This window comes from Tinamus guttatus, unplaced genomic scaffold (assembly GCF_059628265.1).
Source record: "Tinamus guttatus ecotype Peru unplaced genomic scaffold, ASM5962826v1 Tinamus_guttatus_pri_ptg000332l, whole genome shotgun sequence".
NCBI lineage: Eukaryota > Metazoa > Chordata > Aves > Tinamiformes > Tinamidae > Tinamus > Tinamus guttatus.
Genome location: NW_028288866.1, coordinates 1472977 through 1498153, shown reverse-complemented (window position 1 = coordinate 1498153; position 25177 = coordinate 1472977). Strand labels below are relative to the sequence as shown.

At 44.9% G+C, this 25177-nt stretch overlaps 1 protein-coding gene across 2 annotated transcripts; it reads left to right on the top strand.

Moving 5' to 3' along the window:
- Positions 1-3210: 3210 nt before the first annotated feature.
- On the top strand, positions 3211-24809 carry CDC42 (cell division cycle 42). Of its 2 annotated transcripts, none has more exons than XM_088529526.1 (6): positions 3211-3296; positions 13415-13556; positions 16477-16549; positions 17901-18010; positions 18118-18315; positions 23397-24809. In XM_088529526.1, the coding sequence occupies exons 2-6, from the start codon at positions 13452-13454 to the stop codon at positions 23484-23486; spliced, it is 576 nt and encodes a 191-aa protein (XP_088385652.1). In that variant the 5' UTR covers positions 3211-3296; positions 13415-13451; the 3' UTR covers positions 23487-24809. The 2 variants fall into 2 exon arrangements, with proteins under 2 accessions (XP_088385652.1, XP_088385653.1); XM_088529527.1 differs by lacking the exon at positions 23397-24809 and adding an exon at positions 21930-22799.
- The last annotated feature ends 368 nt before the right edge of the window (positions 24810-25177 follow it).

Genomic DNA, 25177 nt, shown 5'->3' with positions numbered 1-25177 from the left:
GCCAGGGGAGAGCCCCAGCAATGAAAATGCTGCTGCCGCCAGTCCGTGCTCTGTACTTTAACAAGACTACTTCCAAATTCAGTCTTAACTGGATTTTCTAGTAATCGAGCAATTTCTTTCTTTGACTCGTGCCAAGCTCTAGTGAGAGGCAGATATCAGATGGAGTCAGTCCAGGAGGGCTGGGGGCAGAAAGCAAAATCCCTTGATGCAGATGTGATAGCGCCATGAATTAATGTCCCACCTGGCCAGCTGTGGCGTGTGACGCTGCGTCCTGCGGTAGGTAATTGTTTCAGGGCTGGTTTTTGGCCCTGATGAAGAAGCACACATTGAGGAAGCTCCATGGCCTGGGAAGAGCAGCTGAAGGCCCAGACAAAAAGACGTGTTGTGATCTGAGCTACTGGCTCTCTCCCAGCTCTTCAAGTCCCTGTGACTTCCACGTGGGATGTCCTGGAGCTCTCCTGGCTGGAAAGTGTCCTCCAAAGGACCATGCACCCTCTTTGAACGTGTTTTCACAGCCCTCTTAGGTTTCTCTTGGCTTCCACTGAGCTGCCAGGGAGAAATGGGGAACATGTGGGATCCCACACTCTGTTTTATATCGAGTGCAGCTGTGTCAGAGCCCTGGAAAATAAAAAAATCTCTCTTGCTGTCAGATGTGCCGCCATGACGGGCGCTGCATCCAGTTTTTACGGACAATGTCCCTTCTTCTGCTGTAGCAGGGAGACTCGGTGCTGTGTTAGGACATTTCCATCCCTGCCTTCCACTGGGGCCTACAGAGAGGCAAAGATCCGAGCTGCAGAGGAGATCCCTGCATGTCCACAGCCACGCAGGTCCGGGGGCGTGCAGGGCTCCTGGGGTATTGCCAGCAGGAGAGAAGCCGGTTTTGCCCTCCGGCTGTTGCAGGATCAGCAGGTCCCGGCTGAAACGTTGCAAGTTGCCTCCGGAACACCCGGTTTTGCCGGCCGCGGCTGCCGGCAGCTCCGTTCCTCTGGCCTTCCCAGGTGAGGCGGGTGAGGATGTTCCCGGGTGAGGATGTGGCAGCTGCCACGTCCTCCCATACCCTGCGTTACCCAAAGGTAGATTTTTAGCTGGAAATTTTTTAGCTTTTTTACCCCAATGAGCAGCTCGCACCTGCTCAGCCGTGTTTGCTCTCTTCCTTGGCACAACTGGGGAGCCATGACAAGAGATCCTGCTCTTGTGGAGGGCTGTGGTGGCCTTGGCTTTCCTTTTCCTGTTTTGTTTCCTTTCCAGCTCTGCTGGATATAGTAGCTCAGCCTTGTCCCTCCGTAGAAGAGTCGTTGGTTGGTCTTTCCTGGTTCTCAGAGGCAACACGGGTCTTTTTCAGCTGTTTTTTCCATGCACCCCCCTCACTAGCCGCACTGGGCCGATAAAGAGCAATGTATTATTATTGTTATACCAGGCTGTATAATTAATTCCTTATCAAGGTGCAAGTGCCTAATTTGAAGGTGTTTCTTTTTTTCCTCTCTGTTGCATAGCCCCAAGCATTATTTTACTGCACTTTATTAAATCTCAGATTGGAAGGTAGAAAGTTAATTACTGCATGGGCTTTTCTGTGGGGCTAATTACAGCAGCAGCGGAGAGCTCTGTGTGGGTTGATTTACACTCCTCTGGGAAGAGGTTTTCCTGCTCCAGATTTGTTTCTGTGGCAGCAATCGTTCTTCGGCACTAGAACCCATGCAGTGACGGATGCGGCCAAGGGTGGTGCTCAGCCCCTGATTCTCCAGGCTGCCATCGGCAGGATTTGGTCACATCTGCTTTCCTATTTCTCTAGCAAGAGCGCTGACTCTCTGGGCTCTGTAATTCCTGGGTGTCCCAATCCTTCTGCACTCTGCGGGAAGCAGGGATGTGGCCGACGAATCCACCCGCTCTGCTGGGACGCGACGCCGGAGAGGGGAAATCGCATGGCCGGCAGCTTGGGAGGAGCAGCTTGGTGGATCACGCTGGTGCTGCCGTCCCGTGAGCGGCCGCTCTCATGTGATTCAGAGCCAGGAGCTGGAACAACATCAGAAAACTGGGAAGATAAGTCGGGAGACGCTGCTGCGGAGCCAGGAGGGCAAGGAGGGAGCTGGTAGTGGGAAGGCGAGACGTGCCGATCCTGGGCTTTCCGCAGTGAGGATGCGAGGAACTTGGAAGCAGTCCATTGCGACCCCTTGCTTGCCACTGAGGTTGGATCCAGGTGGCTGTTGCTTTAGGCAGAGCTTTGCTCAGATTAAAAGCTTTAAAATCCCGCATCTCACGCAACTTCGCTCTTTCTGTTCCCCGTTTGTCCATAGGACCCAGCCTTTAATGTAATGCTTTGGAATTCAAGGCTGGATGCTGCAGCTCTTGTTGCCTTCTGACCCTGCAGGGGCGTTTATTAGCCCCTCCGTGCTCTAAATGGTACCAAGAGTGCAGGCAACTTCCCTTTGACGGGATAAAAGCAGCTCAGCTCCTGCTTGTGGCCCTCATTTGATTGCACATTTTTGCAAAACCACAAGCAGGGCTGGAAAATCGGCCCCAGCGCAGGTTTTTTGGCCTTGCCAGATGGTTCTCAGGCGCCTGCGTTAGGGGTTTTTGCACCGCAAGCGTTTTCTCCTGCTGATCCCGTGTTGCCTTCCCAAACTGCGGTGTGAGACCAGCAGCTTCTTCCCGGCCCTTAAGCGTTTTAATAATGTGGACAAGTTTTCTCTTCCGGCCAAAAAGGGCAGGTTGCGAGTGCTGCTTCCCCAGCTGGCAGCACGGAGCGTGTTGCCCTCCTGTGCTCTCATTTCTGCAGTTTTATCCTTTTCTTTCCCTGTTATTCAGGGGGAGGCTGATGCAGTTTTGGCATAGGGCATATGGAACAGCCCTCGAGGTGTGTGCATTGCAAATCACGCCCCAAATCGGGGTTTCTGCAGCTCCCAGGGTGTGTGCATTGCAAAAATAGGGACTTCTGCAGCCCCCGGAATGCATGTACAGCAATACTGGCCCCGCGTGGGAGCCTGTACAGCCCAGGGGCTGCATGTGCAGCAATGCACATACAGCACGGGGGCTCCTGTGGCCGCTGGAGCGCATGCCCGCCCTGCAAACCCAAACCGGCTCTTTTTCCCCCCAAAAAATCCGCCGCGGTGCTCGGCGCTGCGGGGGGGGGGGGGAGGGGACGGGGCGGGGCCAAGCGCCCCCTGGCGGCCGCGCCTCGCCCCGCCCCCGCTCTGGCCTCGCCCCCTCTCGGTACGTGATGACGTCAGCGGCGGCGTGCCCCTGTGCCTGAGCCGCGGAGACCCCGCAGCGAGCTGCCAACGCCCGGCGGAGACTCTGAGGTGAGAGAGCGCGCGGGGCCCGGCCGCGCCGCGACCCCGGCCCCGCTCCCCGCGGCCCCCGCTCCCCGCGGCCCCCGCTTCTCCAAACGGGCAGTGCCCGGGGCCGGGCGTCGGCCGGGCCCGGGGAGCCGCCCCGGCGCGGCCCTGCGGGGGCTCCCGGGCCGCCTCCGCCTTCCTCTTGCTCTCTAACGTTCCCCCCCCTCTTCGCTTTTTGCCTCAGGGCGCGTGGGGGAGGGACGGCCGTTACCAGCGCGGGGTGGGGGGACGGCGCCGTGGAGCCCCCTCTTTGTAGGGGGCGGATGAAAATCCTTGAAAGAGAAAATAACCCCTCAAAAGCAAATTTCAGCCGCGGTTTCCGCACCCTTGTGTAGCGCTGGGCTCGGCCCTTCCGGGAAGGGGCAGCGCCGGCGGCTCTGGCCCGCGTTGCACCGGGCGCTGCTGCCCGGGCTCCTTCCTCCTCCCCGGCGTGAACGCGCAGGAGCGTCCGCAACAAGTCGCCCTGCCCGGGCTCCAGGGTGTCTTCTAGGGACCCGCCACCCATCTCTGCTGTGAGCCAGCGGGGGACGCTGCCAGGTAGAATTGTGAAAACCTTCTTTAAGGAGTTGTTAAATGGCCAGAAATAGCCCTGCCTCGTCCTTGCGGCAGGGCCAGAGCAGCTTCGCTGGCATTTCCCTGACAAAAGCGTAAGCAGGCCCTGAGGAGGAGGCCATGTTAGATGACAACTGTGTTGTCCCAGCACTTCGGCCCGGCCATCTGTGGGTGCCTTTGTGTCGGGTGCCTCCTGCTCTGTGCTCCAGGAGAGGAGGTGCTGCCCACCCGCCCGCCTTCAAAGCGTTAAATTAGACTGTCGCAGCCCAAATGACCCTTTTCTGGAACGGAATTAAAAAAAAAAAAAAAAAAGGATCGAGCGTCTCCTATTGCTAATTGGCATAACTCGGTGAAGCACTTCAGGCTTGTCTCTTCCAGTTAGCGGAGGGTTCTTGTGTAAAAATAATTTTAGATAGAAAGCTTTTGTGTTTGGGCAGCTTGCTGCAGAAAATGTGGCGTTCCGCATTATAAAGTGCTCTTTTATATTCGCTAAGCATTACAGGGAAATATAGGCAAATGCCTGTTAGGATGGGATCTTATGTAAGACTCGAATCAATATATTGGTAACTGCAGAAATGAGCCTGTGTGTTCAAACTCTTCAGTTATTATATGCTTTAGTAATAATGAAAAGCATTTCTAAGTCTTGGCAAGAGGTAGTAACCACTGCTTTGTGCAAGAAAAAACATGTTTGCAGCTTGCTAACTTGTTCTGGACTGAAATTATAATCGTTAGATTAATGTACTTTGAACTTGGTTGTTTGTGATCTGCAACTGATGCTGCAACAAGCTAGTTAAGTGCATCCTGCTTTGATGGGTTTTATTGCCCTGAAAATAATAGCCAGTTTGGGGAAGTTTAGTATGTTTTCAGTGTTACTGCAGAACTTCCCGAACATTTCTGTATTATTTCCAGTGTCTAAAATGGGAACCGTAGCTCTACTAAAAGAACAACGGTAAGTAGAAATGAAGTATGTCCAAAGCTCCTTGGGATTTCCCTGATGAATGTGCGATTCTGATTTATTTATTTCCCTTAAATTTCCTGTGAAACACGTGTAAAGTCACTCTTGAATGGTCCTGGTATAAAAGTTCCTATTTTAATTAAAAAGCAGCTGTGGCACTTAAGCATCAAAGGCTTATGAACATAGGTTTAATTCATTTTTTTATTTGTTGTACCAAAGGTTCTGAAGTTCATTCAAATTACTGGTGTAGGTGGAGCACAACTCTACAGGCTTTCCCTGTGGTTAAAATAGCTCTTATGAGTTTCAGTGTTCCTAGCTCCTACAACAGCAAGTCTGGAGAGGGAATTGCGAGGGGGTGTAGTTAACTTCATTTTTGAGGCTTAATCCCCTCTGGGGGAAGTGGAATACTTCTCTTTGTACAAGATTAGGGTTCTGTCGAAAACTGGCCGTGAAATTGATTTTTAGCGCTCTAGGTAGCAAGGAACCCTCCTTATCTACTTGGCATGTTGCAGGCTTCCAGCTTGGCTCCTGTCACCCCTTTATGTCAAATAAGCGCATGACAAAACCCAATTTAAGTATTTAATAGATGGCAAATAAAACACCTTCTTGACAAGAGGAGTTTTTATGCTGAGACTTTAAAGACATTTGAAGGGGGTAGACTTCTAAAACTTGGTATTTAATGAGGTGGGCATCTAGCTTCCTTTAAGCTCTGTTGGAAGCTCATAGCCTATTGGCTAAGGGCATCCATCCAAAAAGATTACTGCTAGAATTGGTGTGCAAGACCTTTTTTGCGAAGTATTTCAGAGGGATAAAACGTGGCCTGATTTTATTCCTCCCTGAATGTGTGCAGCCAAGACAGGTAGGGACTTCATCCAGGTGAAAAACTCTTCTGGAATCCGGGCTGTATTTTCATGATAGTATGCAGATAAATGCCCGAAATCGGTGAGAGGAGGCAAGAAAGCGGTAGAACTGGAATTGGAGAGAGTTGTTTTCAGGTTCTGGTGGTGTTTCCTCTAGATTGTTATTGGATGGAGGAGCTTGGTTTGTTTACCCAGTCCTAAGTATGCAGTAAAATGAAAATGGTGAATAGAAGAAGCAGAGTTTCAACCTTGTTGCCATGTAACCAATCTCTGTAACTTTCCAGCTCCAGATAATGTTTTTGTTGTATTTAAATCATCAAAGTAGCATTTGATCTGTTTTTTCATCTCAGTAAATTAGCTGCGCTCCTTGAGAGAGAATGACTTTTCTTCTAAACAAGTGACTTTTTCAAAAACGGATTCCTCATTTACTCTTTATAAACTTTTAAGAGCTGCTGTTCATTTTTTAAGCCGTTGTGCTGTTAATTCATTCCATGACTTGGAGTGTTGTGCCATGATTCCTAGCATGATCCATGCTCTGCCTCCTCTAGCTGAAAGAGAAATACATATTTCTTATTTGGAATACCGTGTGTTACAGCAACCGGGCAGCCTCCTCTGACTCTTTCTGTCTGAAAGTGGTGTGAAGATACCGTGTTCTCCTCTGTCTGTGTTCTGATTGTGTGATATCGGAGCTTGTTTTCCAAATGCGCACCAAACTATGGTAAAGGTGAAGGTGGTTTTGCCAAGCCGCTTCCAGAGTTAAGGCTAAGCTTCCTGTGTGAATCCTGGAGGGAAGAGTGGAAGTCAGGAGTGGGGTGCCAGGTCCTTGTGGTGCCACAGCAGTGGCCATGGTTGCTTGCTTTTGCTTGTTTGTAACAACCTGGTTTGAACTACTTGGTTCTCAACTCGAAAGATGTTACTCCTTGTTCTTGGCCAATGAGTGCTCTATTTTATTTGGGGGTGGTGGATATGACAAAAATGCTTTTGCAGTTTTGACTGTAGTGGGAAAAGGCATCTGCTGCTTTGAAAATGTTGGTAGCTGTTTGGATTGGGTTGGCTGTGGTCTGTAAATGATTGAGTGCAGTTGACTAGGCCTCATAGTGGAAAGGTTGTGTCTTGGTTTGGATGTGACCAGAGAGGTGCTTTGGTTGTGGTTCACCTTCTGCATGTTTGGAACGGTGAGTTTGCTAATGCTGGCGGAGCGCTGTGGATTTAAAGGCTTAATTCCCAAATGCTTTAAGAGGGGCTCTCGGGCAGATCCTTCATGGGATGAAGCGTGTGTGGGGCAAGAGAACTTTGTCACGAGTGGTTTCCATGTTTACCTGCTCCTGGAAAACTGCCAATTGCCCAGCAGCCTTTTTGCCTCGCTGTCTACGCCACGATTGGTGCTCGCAGTGTTTGTGGTTTGCCCTTGCTGCTCAGCAGGGGAAGGGTGGTTCAAGCTCCTTCCTGTGGGTAGGTGAGTGAAGCAAAACCTGTGTTTCTTCCCCCCTGGTTTTAGCTAGCTTTCCAGTTCTTTTTTAGGTTTCATGGATATCCCAGGGTAGCTCAGTGTCAGGCAAAAGTCTCTCTTGGATTGTTTTTGACAACTTCGTCCTCTAGTTCTTCAAAAGAATGTTGGTAATAGGTCTGAGCCAAAATGCACTGCTTCCTTAAGACACCCTTTAGACAGCCTGTGTACACTGAGCGCCAGCCGTTATCCTATTTCCTGAATGTAATGGGAATGAAGAGTGATGAGTTGCAACTTGAATGTATGTAGGGTGCTTTCAGCTATGTAAAAATGTGCACAAAAATAGAGGAACTTCTGCCAGTGGTCTGTTTTACTCATAACTGACTGCAGTTAACAGTGGTATAGGAGGAGAAACAGCTCAGGCATAGGCGTCTGTTAATATGTGCAAATGGAAGCTAAGGTAAAAATACAGCTTGTATTCTTAAATGCTAGAAGTATGAAACTAACTTAATCCAGATGGTTCTTTTTAATGTGGTATTAAAGCACTGAACAGGATTTTGTTGCATGGTAGAATAAAATGACTTCCTGTAGGGTATAAGAATTCAAGTCAAGGGTCATAAGACAGAATGTGTTTTCTAGAAGAGGACTTAAAATGTAAGTATGTTCCCTTCTCTGTGGTAACTCTGGTTATTTTTTTCTACCTGTAGCAGTTGGTTCTGCCAAACAGTGCGACTTTAACCAGAATGATAACTAAGAACTTTATAACGAACTCAACAGGCGGGGGGAAAAAAAAAAAAAAAAAAAAAAGACAAACGTGTTCTTCTGAGCTATGAAGTGGGATAGATCTGGCAATGCCCAGGGTAAAAGCATGAACAAATGGAAGCGCTGCTGGGGTCACCCAAGTTGAGCTGTTGTGCAACAAGCCCATTCATCTTCCGACCAGGTTTTGTGGGCTTGTTTTGAATTTTATTAGGATGAAAATGAAGCAAAAGGACTATTTATTTTTTTCAAAGATATGGAACTGGAAACATCAGAAATGCAGCTAGTACTTTGGATACAGGCTTTTCCCATCTTCCCCTGTCACCCCACAAATCACTTTCTTCCTTTTGTGTGTCTCTACTTTGCTAGCTTGTTGTGGAGAGGCTTTATGAAGTTGTACAACATGCCTGTCCCTTCTCACATAGAGAACCTAATGAGAAAAAAAGCTAGGCTGCTTATAAATATAGAAACTATCAGTTGATATGAGACAACTGTATTTTGAGAAGAAATCTTGCACTTCTCCCATACTAATTCAAGCTGACTTATTCAGAAATAGTTGCTTCTAAATGCTGCTGTGGGACCTCAGCAGCGGAAATGTCTGGATATGCAAACTCTGTAAACTGGCAAGCTTGGAAGAATATTGAAAAGAAGGATATCTTTTCAAGCCCCTGAGTTGGCATGGTAATATCTACAGGCTTGTTTCGGGTCCCTTCTGCTCTTTGCAGACTTTACGTTGAACTTTGACTTGCCTTATTCGAAGGGAATGCAGCTATCCAGAACTTAAGCTGCACTGGGAGCCTTTGGGAGCAAGGGGAGGCACTTGTGTATCTACCTTGTGTGCCTGCCAGGGTCTGAGCTATGGGCAGAGTGGGCATGTAATCTCAGGTGGTTCAGAGTATTAAAATATAATCTAATAAAGTTACCTTACTGTGCTACTAGCATAGGGCAAATGAGTGTATTGGGGGGTCAGATCATCCTCTGAATAAAAGTTTCTAGCAAACTGAAAGATAAAAATTGAGCTTTGATCTGGAAGGCTTAGCTAACTCAGCAAATGGTATTTCTCTCTACAGGTGTACAGCAACCATGGCAATACTGCTCTTAAACACAATTCTGCTTTCCGTGGTTGTCGTGTCTTTTGTGGAGTTCAGCTCTTAATTAGAAAGCTGCTTCTGCTTACGTTTCCCACCTTATCCTTGCGAGGGTCATTATTATCGAGCAGCCCAAGGTCCGTTAACTATAGTGTTGATAACTAAAGTCACTTGTATGTTAGTGGTCTCTGATCTTTAAAGGGCAGAAGATGTGCCAGGAATCTCTGAGGTGGAGCAGTTGAGGAGGCTGCACCAGATTTATAATGTAGCGTAGCCATGCGATGTACCTCCCCTGTCTAATCCTGGTTAATGGCTCTGCAATGGAGAATACTTCATTGCTCACATCAGAGTGCTTGGCTATGCCTTGTGCCTCGTATTTGGGAGACTTCTGGTTGCTTTAAGAAACAAAAATTGCTATGTTGTAGTGGGCATACAGCAGGTGACTTTTGTGTAAAGTAACTTCGCAGTCCTGCCTGAGTGCCTTAAAGTGAATGTGGTTCATCGAGGAACAAATGGCCAAATACACGTGTAAGTAAATGCAGGTATATGTATGTTTTTAAATAATACATGAACTGGTAATAGTTTGGAAGGGGAAAGTGGATAACAGAGGCCAACCTGAGTAAAATCCTGTACATGTTCTTGTTTGTTGCATTGTGAACTCATGACTGCTTTGACCCCAGCTGACTTAAATGACTGACCTGTGTGTACTGTAAAACTGTGCTGCTTGGAGGAAATAAAGAAATATTAATGGTTTATTTTTAATCTTCAGAAATGGTTCTGTTCGAGTGCAGAACAGGATCTGAAGCTGTGACAGCCTGGTTAAGCTTAGACTTGCAGGTAATGGTGTGTACAAAAGAGTATTGTGATCATGAGCTGGTGGTGGTTTGCAGCAAGCTGAGTTTAGCTAGTACATGTGATGAAATGGCAGCATTAAACTACTGCTCGAAAGAGGAAGTTGAGATGCTGCTGGGGCTCGGCAGGAAGCTAATACAGGATGTGCAGACGGATTTGACGGCTTGGTTTCCTCTGGCTAGGAGAAATGTCCACATTTTAACCTGTATTTGTAGTAGTATTTTCCCATGCTTGTGCATGGGAGAAAGCTGTAGGTACCACGTGGGGTCTCAGAGCCAAAAGGGCTGAAATATCAGTGTCTTCTGGTGAATATTCAGACCGTATGGAGAAAGTGCAAAGAACAATTGAATCAGTTTAACTTAAAAGATGTCTTTTTGCAGGAGATTGACTTGCATTACGTTTCTGGCCTCTATCAGGTCTCCTGGCTGGGGCCAGTCAGATGGCCACAACTATGTGGCTCTGTTGATTCTGCTGCACTCAAACAGCGCTCACTTCACTGCTGCCTGCCTGGGCTGCTTAAATTCCCCCAGATACTTAAAATTACTTGGAAGTGCCTTGTAATCCTTCTGGGTGTTGTATGTGTGGATGTTCTTGGGTTAGGTGCTTTAGCAAAGAAACCTTTTAATTTCTTAGTTTTCCCCTTACCAGTGTTTCACTCTGGAGATATGGAATTTTTTACTTGTATCCCACGTTCAGTGAATATGTATATGTAACTAAGTGTCTTCCTGTGGAAGAGTAGGCCCTGGTGTAGTGAATCTAAGCCCCCAACAGTGAGCTTGTTTTTTCAGCTGCGTTTTGTGGCTTGTTAGAGGTTGGGGAACACAAACTTGTTCATCCAGCTAATCTGGAAAGCCTTCTAATCAAAGTAAAGCAATCCAGTGGTGGGAAAGTGGAGTTGTTGAATAAGACTTTGGAGACCTGTAGTTAAGATGCCAAATCTATTTAAAACTTGGCCCAACTTTAAGCACTGTGTTTAAAAAAATGGGCAAATAAATTTTTTTAAATCATTTTTTAGCCTTAAGTTATGCTGGTATGTGGATGCCCCTTGGCCTTTTACAGAAGTAACCCTGAAGCATCTAGTGGGTTTCACTTCCACGTGGGAGGATTTAAATAGCTGTGTGAGACACACAGTAGTCCTTGGTGCACAGAGAAGTTACAGTGGCGCCAGCTAATATATATATTTTTTTGTTTTTCTCCATTTGTGGTAAGTTGTTAATTTCTTTACTTATAAAATGAAACAAACTACTTGTCCAGGTCACCCCTTGTGCAGTGAAGGGTTCTTGCACTGCACTCAAGTCCTTCCAGAGTGCTGATACTGGGGTAAGGCATAAGGTTATTCACACTCTGATCTGTTTTCACTGCCAAAGAAAAGCTTAAAGGATCAAGTCACCTGGTAAAGAAAGGTGCAGCCCAGTCTGGTATGAGGTCAGTGCTTCTTCCTCGTGTACCACCCTGCGTTACGCATTACCAAGCACATTTGAATCAGAGTGATAGGCATCAAATTAACCCCTTGCTTTGGGAGTAGTTTGGAAGTGTAGGGTAAGAGTAAAATACTTGAAAATACTGTTTTATTGGCATTCTCCTGTACTGTAGAGGACTAATTGTGTAGATGAAATTGTTCACGGCAAGAAAAAAAAACTGGCTAGTGCAAGCATATTGCAGTCCAAGTGCAAGGTGTATGTGTAGCTTGTATTTTCAATTTTCAGCTCTTCGCAGAATGCAACAGTTCTCACAGAGTCAGTATGACTTTTGACTGTGGCTAAAGACAGGAAAAAGGGAAAGGTTGTGGGACAGGCATTTGATCTGTTATGCTTTGGTATTTTAATTTTTTTACTGCGTGCTTAACGTTCTCTAGATAAATGAGTTGAAAAATAAACATGTTCTTTATGGCATATGTGAGCTTTTCTTGGACCTATGCAATGTTCTAATAATTAATTGTGCATGGATAAATTGTGATGGATCAAATGAGCTATAGTACTTGATTCTTCCATTTGTGTACTTGTCAGGTTATGGAAAGATGGGCTTGAAGTAGATGAGTAACTTGTTTTCTTGTCTGCCCATGATTTACATGTGTTTTATGGAAGGGGTGGCCTCCAAAAAACCTGCGACCTGGAAGGGAAGGAAGGAGTAGTGCCCTGTCAGTGGGAGGACACAGCAGGGAGAGAGAGATTAGGCTCCCCATGCGTGCCAAGACTGTAGCTACGGTGATGTTAACCTAGTGCTGGGTGTTAACCTGGTGCTGGGTGTTCTCACTTGCTGCAATCACATCTGGGATGACCAAGTGTGGCAGGAGCAGAGGCTTCTTGAATTTGGGTTGTGTGTGATAGTGAATGTCAGTTGAAGCTGGAAAAGCATACAAGAAATGGATGTGAAATCCCATAAGGAAAGCTGTTTCCTGCTTTACTAGTGTTACTTAGCTGTAAGCAGTCAAGCTGACCTGAACTTTGGAAAAACCTTTGAAATAGAGATGGGGGACTTGCCTTTTTAAATAAATGTGTTTGCTCTAGGGCCAAATTGTTTGAGCTTACTGTAGTATTAATGAAGGGCCTGCTCATATGACTTTAGTGTGTGTGCCATTGGTCTTCCCGTGTGGAAATGGGGAATCTGCAGAAGTCAACAGATTTTATTTTTCCATGTTAAAAGATGGCACCAAGTAGAGGACTAATGATACTGGCTGGTGCCTAAGTAAATCCTTCATAGTAGAGGTCTTTGAGTATTGAAAGAAGACACAGAAATAGCAGTGTTGTGAGTGGGTTGCTGATTGACGTCTTGTTTTACGACAGTGTCTTTGCTGCCGTTTCCTAAAACTGACTGCTTGTGGATCTCTTCCTGGCTTGGTAGGAAAGGTTGTGATTAGGGTTTCCTTACAAGTACTATTTTTAGAAACTTGAGAATGTATACCCTGAAGATGTCAGTCTATGTCTAAATCTGTAACTTTAAAAAGAAAGCTGGTAACATGGTGTGTTTCAAGTCATTGACAATCTTCCCTTGTGAGCGGTGGTCAGCATGTCTGTGTCATTTGCAGTATGAAACCATATCTCCTTGTCACTTCCAGTTTGCTTATAAAAAGCTTGTGGTTAGTAGTATGTTGCAATGTCCGTAGTCATTGTGTGTACCTGTGGCCTTCAGGATGTTATGTTGGTGTGGTGGTTTTGCCCAAGAAAAAGGTATGCATGTGGATGTAAGCTTGATGTTGAGCTTAGAAAAAATGGGGGAAGGAAAAATATCTGCAAATATATCTGCCTAAAACTAATCAGTTTGGGCTCTGTGAAGCAGGATATCTTGAAAACCTTTTTTTTTTTTTTTTGGACAAGGTTAGAATTCTTCTAAGTTGGGTTTCGATTCCTGGGCTTGTGCAGATATTAGACAATTAGGCAATTGCTTGAACATGCTCAAGGGAGAGAATGTATCTACTATCTGATCTAAGAATATCTTGTCTTTTGTGCTATTTATCCTTTTTATTTATGTGATGCTAGTGGTTTGGGCTCTGGTTGAAGCTCATCAATGCCATATGCAGTTATCTAGTAATAACAGGAAACATCTAACTACATGTATCTCTTTCTTTTTAGGCTCACGTTGGAGTTGATATCCTAGCAAACTTCAGCTATGCAGACGATTAAGTGTGTAGTCGTGGGTGATGGTGCTGTTGGTAAAACATGTCTCTTAATTTCTTACACAACAAATAAATTCCCATCGGAATACGTACCAACGGTGAGTAAGAGAATGGCTACAGTTGTTTTTTGGCTTGTTGAGTAGGGCAGCCTGAACTTTCTTCTTGAATAGAATAATCTTTTTGGCATGTACACCTTGGTGCTTCTAGCCTGATTTTCTGTTGGAGAATGATTCTTACCTCATGGAAGGCTAATGATCAGCATGTGGTACCTTCTGCTGTTAACCTTTCTTGTATCTGTTTGATTGCTCTGCAGAACCTGAGCTTCTACTGGGTGATAGGCACTAGCGGGGTTTTGTTAATATTTTCAGCCCTTAGAACTGCAGGAACACATGCTCGTCAGCTTGCTGATCTTGATTCTTTCTGCTTTCTGCATTTTGCTTTTAGAAGCAGTGCTTTATTCTGATAGGGTACATGTTTGTTTTATATATATATATATTATTTTTTTTTTTCCGAAAACAAAGTGCTGTTGCTGTTAATGTTCTGTATGCAAGATCTGGCTGATGACACTGAGGTGATTCATTTTGTTCTTAGTGAACTTTCTGCAAGAGAGTTTGACATCTGGATTGTCTTTCTATTAATCGTTAGTGTTATGGGCTTGAAGAGACATCTTCTGGTCCAAACGCAAGTCAAAGGGTTTACCTGCATACCTAAACCAAATTTGGATCTGGAAATGTATCATTGAGATTAAATGCCTGCTGGTGAAGCTTCCTAACTTTGAGGAACAGAGTAGACTGAGTGTTTCAATGCTTTCCCTAGTGAAATGACCAATAATTGTGTTAAAAATGCTGTATCTTAATTTTTTGAAACATCTTGAGTTTAACTATGAACTTGCTGTCCTGGATATGGTTGTTTAATAAATCTCTGATAACGAGCAATGTGGAAAAGCTACTCAAAACCCTCCAGGGTTACTTGCCAGTAGAGTGTGCTCGAGAAGTGTTAAGGCATATTTATGGTACCTTTCAAACCTGTCCATGTTTCTGGAATAATATCTGCACACGAACCTCACTGCTTAAAAACTTGTTGTTCTGGGAATATTGTACAAGTTCTGCAGTGCTGTAGGCCTATTTCTAAATCTGTGAATAACCTTGAGGCTTGTTCCAAACTTGTAAGTAACCTCAGATTATTCTGGCTAAAACTTCTAGTAATAAACAGGCAAAGAAACACAACGGGGGGCATTGTTCCCAAATGAAAAGCAAGCAGCTCGAGACTCAGCAAACCTTGGCCCTCTCAAAATGTTTGTAGCTGAATAAAGAGAAACTATAAGGAGGACCCTAGAGTAAAGCAGGTGGGGACATGAACTGCTTAGCAAAAATGTTTAGGCAGGAAAAGAATCAGCAGATAAAATAGTGCTGCACGAGTTTGGTAAACACAGGTCGTCGCTCAAGGCCAGCGCACTGGCCAACGCAGGGGATCGGCTGTAGTAGCTCCCGCAGAGTGTCTCTCTTGAGGAAGGTGGCATCCTCCTTCCTTGAATGCATCTAGCAGCTCAGGAGGACGAAGCGAGGAGGAGGAAGAGGTGGTGTTTAAGCCAAGTAGCCGCAGTCTGTTTTCAAACAAAGCTGTTCTGCGTGTACAGGCATAGAAGAGACTCATGTCAACAGCCTGCACGTTGGCACTTGGGGAATGGCAGCTTGGGTGCCACGCCTGTCGTGCAGAGGATCGTGCTACCTGTACAGAAGGTGCTCTGGCCCTGGCAGGAGCTGAAACTCCTGAATCCCTGACCCTTCTAATAGTGGTTACACCTCGGAAATTCCTGTTTCAGAGGAGGGGAGCTGGGGGAAACTGTATAGAGAAATACCTTCAGGTGACTTAAGCTGCTGGCCTCTGAAAGGGTAAATGCTCAGACCTTAAGCAAGGAAGGAGCATACCAGTTTCTTGTTTAGTACCTAGTAGTAGTTGGATTCAGAGCCTTACCAGTCCCTCTGGAGTCTCAAGTAGTAGTTTTCGTACACAGAATAAGCCCTTATTCCACCTTTCTCCTCTGGCTTTAGCCAGAATGCTCAGCCAGAAAAGAGGCAGCTCAGAGCTACTGGGAGTTCGGTTTGGAAACACTGCCTTAGTGGTCTCAATATCACATTTTATTGGGATTTCTTTTTTTGCCAAGGGCTTGAGCTTTTACTGAAGTCCCGTTAATATAAGCATGTGACTGCTCCACGAAAAGCTTTTGAGATGATTAACCTCTTCCCTGCTGCGGTGTGAGCAGCAGTCGGTACTGAAGAAATGCTCAGTTTTGTGTTAAGGCAAGAACTTCCATTCTTTATTGTGCATCTTGCCTCCCTAATCTTGTAGCACATGAGAGAGGTTTTTCTGACCTCCAGTTGGCAGGGTTTCCTTAAATGTTGCCTGTTCAGGTTCTGTAGGTAAAATGGAGCTATTTGAAATTTGGAATGTTGACCTAAAGAATATTTCTTCCAAAGCTGAAGGAGAGGTTCCTGATGAAAAGATGTTTCTTATTGAATTCCTTAAATGTTGTTTTTGTTGGTTTTTAAAGGACTGAAGTCTGGTGAGAAGTAGTCTCATAGCTTTGTGCCCTAATGGCTTAAGTGAGTCAAGGCCTAAGTTTATCTTTTCTGCCTTTGTGGGGACGTGTTTACTGTGTCAGGCTAGCTGTAAAGGCTGAAACACTTGTGGTGATGTGGGAAACCTCCTTGCAATTACAGGCAAGACTTGTTATCACTGTTTTGTTAGTTGTGTGTTGTTTTTTCCACCATTATATGCAGTGGTATACCTGGTATATACCTGATATCTACCTCTGCTTAGCTTCTTCCTGGAAGCAGCTCATACATCTCCATCCTAAACTGATCTGTCCCATTAAAGGCAGCATTTTAACCCTCATGGCTTCTGTTTCTCAGCTCACCGAATCTCGTGCGAATTGGTGGTCTTGCAAGGTGAGTAGGTTCAAAAGGTGGCTTATTCGCACAGTTCTAAACATGCTTTTTCTTTTTTCTTTCTCATCAGGTTTTTGATAACTATGCTGTAACAGTGATGATTGGAGGAGAACCTTACACCCTAGGCCTCTTTGATACTGCAGGTGAGAAGTCAAGCCTTTGATGTTGTAACCCCTCAAGATTTAGTTGAGAGAATGTGGATTTTATACACATATATATACATATAAACACATATATATACACATACACACACCCCCTCAAGCTCTATGCCTTCATATTCAGAGGGGGGGAAAAAAAAATCTTGATTCTTACCCCCTGACCTCTGGAGAGTTGCTAAGTTAAGTTCATTTCAATTTTCACCTTCTTTAAGAGCTGTTTTATTTTATGACATGAGATGACAAGCATCAAACTTGTGCCTTTAATCTACATAATTGGAAAATGAGAGGTTTTTCTTCGTAAACAAATTTTAAAGGAGAAGATGTTAATAAAATATGTTTTTAAGCGCACATAAAAAATGTATTTTTCTAACTATTCTAGTTTTAATCATCCTGTCTTGACATTCAAGTCTGACATTAGAAGATCTTATTTAAGAACATGTGGCACATCTCTGCCCTTTTAAGGTGATTCAGGATGATATATGAAGTTTCCAAAGTTTCATGATATTGCACGATGCTTTATTTTTTATTTTTTATTTTTTTAGATTAAAATTAAATCTGTAGGCTTTTTTTTAACAATGAAGGATTAAATAAGACTTTTTGGGTGGAGAGATTTGCAGTGATTAAGTAGCCACAAGTTGTGTGGTAGAGCTGGACTAGTAGGACGCTGCTAATGGTCTCCTGCAGGAACTACCCACCACCTTGTAACCCAAGGGAAAGAGCCCGGCTTCTGGGAAACCTGGTCCATGCTGGGACTTCAGTGCCTTTTTAGGTGAATGCCGTGGGAGGACTCACTAGTCCTCTTAGCTCTTCCTACTGAAAAGATACTTTCTCAGTTGTTTGCAAGTGTAAGTCAAGATGTGCTAGTGAACAAAATTGCCTTTTTTTCCATGCTGCTTCCATACCTTCAGTCTTTGCTTATTCATGCAATTTGATAGCAAAATACTTTTAATGAGTAGACTACGTACAGAAGACTTTGTCTTATAACTGGTTTTATGTTCTGCAATTTCTGATTCTGATCAAGGAAAGTGTTCTGCAACCTGAGGGTGTTTGATCTGAAAAATTACTTGACTGCACTCCTAGCTGGCTTCCCTGCCCTCCTGTGACTTTGTTAAGCAGCTCTCTGTTACGTAGCAGCTGGATGAATTCTGTATTTGAAAACTAGGTTCCCTGAATGTTTAGATTCAGGGTGAGTGTATTTGCTTAAGAGTTAGTATTGCTCACAATAATGCTTTTGTGCTGGCATATGTATCCTAACCACCTGTAAAAGGGCAGCATTTCATTACTCCCTGGCTCCAAGGGGATCTTTTCTAATACTGTGTTCATTCCTTCCTTTTAGGTCAGGAAGATTATGATAGATTACGACCCCTCAGCTATCCGCAGACAGATGTATTTCTGGTCTGTTTTTCAGTGGTTTCTCCTTCTTCATTTGAAAATGTGAAAGAAAAGGTTGGTTAAGCTCTGCCTGAAAGGGGAGCAGCTGCAGTGATATGAGAAATGCCAGAGAAGTTACCTCAATAGCTGTTTAGTAACAAGCACTGTCTTTCTTTCTTTAGTGGGTACCTGAAATTACTCACCACTGTCCAAAGACTCCTTTCCTGCTTGTTGGCACCCAGATTGATCTCAGAGATGATCCTTCCACAATTGAGAAACTTGCCAAGAACAAGCAGAAGCCCATAACTCCAGAGACGGCTGAAAAACTGGCCCGGGACCTGAAGGCCGTCAAATACGTGGAGTGCTCTGCACTTACGCAGGTGAGAGTTGGTCTTTGGCCACTTCTGCTTGCTCGTGTTCCTCATTTTCTTCACTTTTGGGGGGAAAAACAGCTCAATATGGCATGTGAAAAGCTGTGAGCTGTTTCTGCTGTTGACAACAGTAGCTTTCTCTTTGTGCTATTGTTCTAAGGCACGAGGAGTTGGAAATGGTACAAAGAAAAAAATCACGTGAAGAACAGGCGTAGTGTAGAGGGGAGACAGAGGGAGGAGGGGCTAATGACTGAGTGTGCTTTTGTGTTGGAGAAAATGTTGCCCAATTATCTAAAATTAAAGTGTTTTGGACAATAAGTGGATTAGGAGGCAGAATTCAGTTCTCTAGTAGAGAGCAGGCAAAGAAGAAACCTTGCAGGTGAGTTGTTTCCTCTTGGGAAAGTCAGTTTCCCTAGTTTTGGGGTGAGAAGGCATTTCGTAGTCTTGAGAGCTTCTTTCTCTTCCTGCGCAATCTGTGGTGAGCTCCGTTTCCTGTGTCTGCCTTAAGATGGAAGTGCTGCTGAGACAGACTGTAACAACAAGACAGTTCTTCAGGCACAAACATGGTGGTGCTATGTGAACTGACTTGCAGCAGTGAGTCTAAAACGTCACTGAAATTGCTGACGTGAGATCAGGAAACGCAATGATCCTTTTTTCTTTAACTTAATGAAATGATAGGGGAGAAATGGGTGTGAAACACTGGCTGTCCAGCTGGAATAAAGGCAAACTTTATTCGTCCTGTGAGTCCCTGATCTAAAGGTGGCCTTGGCTTCCTTAGTGCCCGCGTGCAGGCTGCAGGTTGTTTGTGCTCAAGCTGTCATACTCTTGTCCTGAAGCATTCACTACCCTGTCTCTTTTTGTCTGTGGAACAACTACCTGCTTACTAGGCTGTAGGACCTGCCAGCTGAGTAAATGCATAGGAGGAATTTTGTCCTTTATTGCTGACTGCAACACCCCTGTAGCTTTAGCTGTGCCTTGTTTAGTCTGCTCAAATTGCACAAAAGCACTTATTCTGATAATTTTAAGAGTTGACGTGATAAAAAGAGTAGATAAACACTGAATTTTCTATTTCCAGATATGCAGCTTAGTTTGTGGCAGGGAACAGATTTATGTACTTGGAAGCTCAGCTTGAATCTCTTCTGCAGCACTGCTAGTGCTCATACACCCACTGATGTTTGGTAGGAGGGGTTCAGAAGGCCTTTCATCTGCAGGACTAGTCAGTTTGCTTTGCCTCTGCTCTATTCCTCTTGCTTCATTTGTTTACTTCCCCACAGAGTATTTTCTCAGCCTGTCAGTAGTAGCTGCCAAACAAATAGGTTGTTTATATGCAGAGGGATGTCTGAAGCTCCCAGTGCTGATCCTGCTGCCTTCCCTAGCCAAGAGGGGCCATTCCATACAGGGAAGGGAATCTTGCAGGAGTTGGTTTCAGCTGAAGCTAGAACGAGTTGCATGATCCCTGCCTCTTTAACCTGACTTTCATCTATGCAGTTCATCTTGGCAAAACAAACAAAACTCTAGACTCTGTCTTTCCAACTAATTTGCAGGTGGATTTGACCCCATTGTAGCAAATAACCTTGAAAGGCTGTAGCTGGGGTGTATGTTGCTTTCCCCCTCAATCTCCTGGGAGGAAGATCTATCTTGTCTAGTGTGGAAGTGTCTCAGGGTCCCAAGGTACTGGAGGAGTCGTAAGAAGCTGAATTTCCAAGTCCTTCTCTGAAGAGAGGTTATCTCCTCCTGCTTGAGCTTGACTGCAATGCTGAGTGTTCAGTTTCATCTTTTTTCCCCTCATGGAAGGTGGAAAAAGGAAGCCTAAACTAGCCCAGCTCCCTGTTGTCCTCCAGGGGAGGATGTTCAGGTTTGAAGTGGCACGGTTGTGATTTGTTTTGCCAGGGATGCCATACAAATCTCCCCTAATGTGCTTACTCCTATATCATTCAAGCTTGTGACTCCAGTTTCGTTTTCGCAACAGTTTTGTCCCCATCCTGTTTGTCTGGCCCTTATCCCATATTTTTTTCTAGATCCTTCAAAACAAATCCTAAATTCTGCTCTCTAAAATAAATAAATCTCTCCTGTGCAATAGGAAAACAAGGGAGGAGACTGTGAACAGCACATTTAAAACCTGGCTTCTTGACTTTTTTTTGCCCTGCATGGGTTCGTAATCTGCCTAGCAGTGTATAATTGAGTTTATCCTACTGCCTTATTCACACAGAAAGAAAATTTAATTAGTGCTTGGACTTCTTATAGGTATTTTTGAAGTCTCTAGCTCTTTTGTCAGACTACTGGGGAGGATATACAGAATGGGATATGCAGAATGATTGCCCTTAACTTCCTTAACTTTTAGACTTCCAAGTCTTAATCTTGCATATAACACGTTGGGCTTTAAATGCTTTCAGATGAAATTGTCGTAGAGATCTCCCATGTATGTGCTTCAGCAAAACAAGATTAAAGACTCTTAAAAAGGGATCTATCCAGTCAAACCAGTGAGGGAGAAGTGTTTCATTTGAATAATTTAATGACTTCCTGTAAATAATTGCAGCCTTTTCAAAGTTAAGTTTTGTTTTTTTTTCCAACTTTCCTGTTTTTTTTCTTTTTCCTTTGGATGTAAAGCAGTTCTTCTGAACTGACCAAGGTTGCACTCATGCCAGTAGATATAGGCGAGTCCAGTTAGCGCGGACGGAGCCAAGTTTCAGCCCTGGCTCCCAGGTGTAGCTGGGCAGAGTTGTGTGGGAGTGGTAACATATTGCAGTGTTTCTGTTTCGCTTACAGCAAGCGCAGCGCATGCTCTGTGCTCCGTGTGATCCCTGCGGATCTCTTAGAGCTCTGTGACTGCTTGTCTGCTGTTGGGTCTGGGTTATTCCAACTCCAACATCGTCTCTGTCTTCCCGTAACTCCACTGGTTGTACTTACTTTGGTAACTAAGCTGAATAACTGAAATTTCCTGCCATTTCCGTAGCTGCCTGTCCATGTCAAAACAGCAGTGCTGGTAAGGTGCTGCATCACTCTTTAAAGGGCTGATAGCTCCTGTGTGACGGTGGCGATGGCTTAGCAGGCAGGTACTGCCTCGGTGCCAGCTCGTCCTTCCCCACCATCTAGAGATGTTCAGTTATTCAGGGCTGAATTCACATAGCAGAGCTGTCTGAAGCCCTCGGGCTGCCTGGGTGTCCATTGGGAATGAGGAGTCGGTGCGTCCGGCATTGCCTTATCCGTGACGCGCGGCTCCAAGGGTGGTGTGAACACCTCACCCTTATCGAGATCCTTGGAGGGGCAAATGCCCTCCAAGCTTGCTAAGAACATATGCAGCACTTAAATGGAACCCCCAAATTTCCCTCTTCCCTCCCCTGCCTGATTGTCCTCACCAATTGCTGCTCTGTCTGTGCCTCTGCCCTTTTGGGTGCACATTTTGTCTAACTCGGCCTGTCACGTGTCCTGTGTGTCTCCAGTGTTGACTTCTGGGTCATTCAAATGAGATTTCCTCCCAAGATCTACTTTGTTTTTGCAAAGTAAATCTGTTTACTGCCTCTGTGAATTCAGCCTGCTTGATCCTGAATGCTCTTTGTATCTGCTTGTTTTTCTCTAATCCTCTAACCTGGCTGCTGTTTTTTCTCCTCCCCTCTGTCTTGTAGAGAGGTCTGAAGAATGTGTTTGATGAGGCTATCCTAGCTGCCCTCGAGCCTCCGGAAACTCAGCCCAAAAGGAAGTGCTGTATATTCTAAACTTTCTCCTTCCCCTCTTGCTGCTGCTTCCTCTGTCCCACTACTGTAGAAATCTGGTTTAAAAAAAAAAAAAAAAGGAATAAACCCACCTTGATTGAAAGCTGATGTGTCTGCTTACCATCTTAGAGCAACCTCTGTATTAGCTTTTTGGACTGCAAACGATAACTTAAGATCTTTAGCAAAACATTGTGACCGTGGAACATGAACTGGACTCGCTTAGCGCTCTGCTGCTTGGGTTGCCAGATGTGGGTAGCTTTATGATTTAGGCTGTTGGGGGAAAGGACCTGGGTATAGTGTTATTGAAAAAGAAACCCTGAAGGGATAAGAAACGATGTTTGATCTTCTCGAATCTGACTGGAAGAAACGAGACTTTTTCAGTTTCTGTTTGTGACTCTTGTTAACTGTATTTGCATGACAAAAGTACATGGAACGGTGATCTGCAAGTTATGCTGTAATGTGAAGGGTTTTCTGGTTCTCCTTTTGTGCGGTGAGATTCTTTCTGTTGCTGTTGCTTTGGCTGTCTGTGCTGTAGTGGAGTATTTGTCAGTCCTCGGGGGAAGGAAATATCAATGTACCTGCTACTGCTTGATGAATTGTTTAAAATCCTTGCTCTCACTAACATGGTAGATCATTTCAATGATAGATTCTGAACGCCTGTTACTGTAAGATGTAAAGCTGCTTCTTACTCTCGTGCTTCTGATTTTTATTGTTTCAAGGAGAAAACGTCAATTGTAGTTCTCTTTAAATTTTGAAATTAAAAACCGCAGATGTTTGTATAAATGACTGATGAAGCTTTTATTCCGATTTGCTCTTCCTGGCTTCAGTTTAACATTTATACAATGTGCAGTGCCCGCTCCATACTCCTCCTGCCTTGATCCCGTGTCTCTCCCTGGCTGCTTCCAACCATGGGAATGAGGGAGGCTCCTCGGAGCGACACTGCTGCTTGCTCGTCCTGTGTCCTCCTCTCTCCCTAGTCTGTGCCGCGGCACCCGGCGTGCTCCAGACCTCACTGTTCAGCTGAACTCTCTTCTGCTTTCTCATAGCATGTGAAATATGTACTAGCTGAGTAATCATAAAAAAAAAAAAAAAAAAAAAAAAAAATACCTTGAGGAAATGACTTTGGGTACGTGTGTGTGTTTTGCTTCTGGTGAAGTCCATTGGCCTGCACTCAAAAGGCCGCGTTCCTCTTTGTGAAATGGGCTGCTCTGAGGAATTAACCGCTGCAAGACAGCTCGGACAGAGCCCAGGGAGCAAAAAAAAACCCTGGAACCTCCCTCCGTCGTTAGAGGGGTTTGTCTGCCGCTTGGCTTTTGATGGTTTTGTTTGTATCTAGACTCAAAATGAGACTGCCCCTTTCTCTCTCTCTACCCTTTTCAGAAAGGCCTAAAGAATGTATTTGACGAGGCGATATTGGCTGCCCTGGAGCCTCCGGAGCCGAAGAAGACTCGCAGGTGTGTGCTGCTATGAACGTCCTCCACAGCCCTTCTGCAAAGCTGGTGTTTGATGTCATACTAAAAGCAATGTTAAATCAAACTAAAGATACACATTTTAAAAATTTGTCTGTTTTTTTTTTTGCAAATAATGACAAATGCCTGCACTCCCATCTTCCCCACACGACCCCTGTGTGAGATGAGAATGTTAGTGTTTATTCCCCAGTGCCCTTTCAATTCAATTAAAAACTAGTTAATTTTGAATAATTATGTATTATGAGAAAACACTGATCAGTACTAGTTTTTTTTTTTTTTTAATTTTTGTTTACTGTTTCTAAGTTTTGTTTAAAATCCAGGCATGCTTGTGATGACTTTTTCTGTAACAGACTAATTCTGGGCTGTGTTACTGAAGTCTTGTCCCTTATGCCAGTCTGGCAAGACTTGTTTCTGGTTACAAGAACTTCTGGAGCTGTTTCTACATCCAGCCAGCAGCCTGGGTGTGAGCATATGTCAGTACTAAAGACAAATTCAGGAAACTAAGATGTCCCAACCTGGTGCTCCTCTAAGGAGAAGTGTAGAAGAAGTATCTGCATCTCCTCTGAAGTTGCCTTGTATCTCTTCCCCAGGCTTTCCACTATGCAAGTCATAAATTTCTACCCCTTCCTCTAAGTTATGAAGTTTAAGAACAGGAGAATCCTTTTTCTCCAGAATCACCATCAGACTTGAACGTAGTTCGCTGCGTTTACCCTTGGCAACCTTTTGTCACCTTGTGAAGAAATAACTGCAGCTCTTTAAGCATGGCCAGCTGATTCAGTTGGATTTTAACAAATCCACCTTCTACCACTCCTTAATTATTAGGGAAATGCTTCCAGTTACCAGCAAGTACACTTATTTGAGCGGGCCTGGTGTGCATTAAATGAGCTTGAGCTGTGGTGCTGGTGGTGCATCTCTTACTGGATGGTCAAGCATCCTTCAAGGAGGGGTGGAAGATAAACCTGCGTCAGTGGAAAGGAACTGTGGGGAGGGATTTCTAGTGTTTAGTGTGGCACCATATAGGGACCAGTTAAAGGAATCCCCTTTTCTGCACTGTGCTTGTAAGTAACCTTGGAACCTGTACGAGGGGCTCCAGTCCGGTCAGGATTGTGTGCAGGATCTCTTGGACTGCAGCGTTCACAGGGATTTCACCAAAACTGTATTTTGGCTTGCAAACTTTTTTTTTAAAAAAAATTGCAGAATCTTCTCCATTTCCCCAAATTTCTAATTCTTGTAGATTCATTAGTGTCGAACCAGTGCTTTTCACGTCAAAGTTCTTTGTATATGCATTCTTTTCAGATGTATTAAACGTAAAATATCTTCACAAGCCTGCCTGAGGGTAGTTATTTCCCTTGTTAATATATTTTTTTTCTCTTGAGTTTGAAGGACTCTCAATTATGGTTTTCTATACCTTGTGAGCCCCCCATCCCCTCCCGCCCTCCTCTTTTCAAGTCACTTGTGGTCTCCTCTCAATCCCTGGTCCCATCGCTTCGTGTCTTCCCTTGTCTCTGCCCCTGGGCTCGGTTCTGTCGCGATCGCTCTGGTCTTTGGCGCAGACCCGCTGTTGTCCTGCCAGACCCTGGACAGGGGCCGTGGTTGGTCCTTAAGCACCGTGGAAGGGAGCATCTGCTGCTGTGCATGTTAAAAGCAGGTCCTAGGGCTCTGGCACATCTGAAGCTGCCCTTTGCAGAAGTT

What these genes read in the sequence shown, in the direction of transcription:
- CDC42 (XM_088529526.1), top strand. Translation starts at nt 13,452, where the DNA reads ATGCAGACGATTAAGTGTGTAGTCGTGGGTGATGGTGCTGTTGGTAAA. An exon ending in CATCGGAATACGTACCAACG is followed by an intron (nt 13,557 to 16,476) that starts GTGAGTAAGAGA and finishes CTTTCTCATCAG; the next exon opens with GTTTTTGATAACTATGCTGT. An exon ending in AGGCCTCTTTGATACTGCAG is followed by an intron (nt 16,550 to 17,900) that starts GTGAGAAGTCAA and finishes CCTTCCTTTTAG; the next exon opens with GTCAGGAAGATTATGATAGA.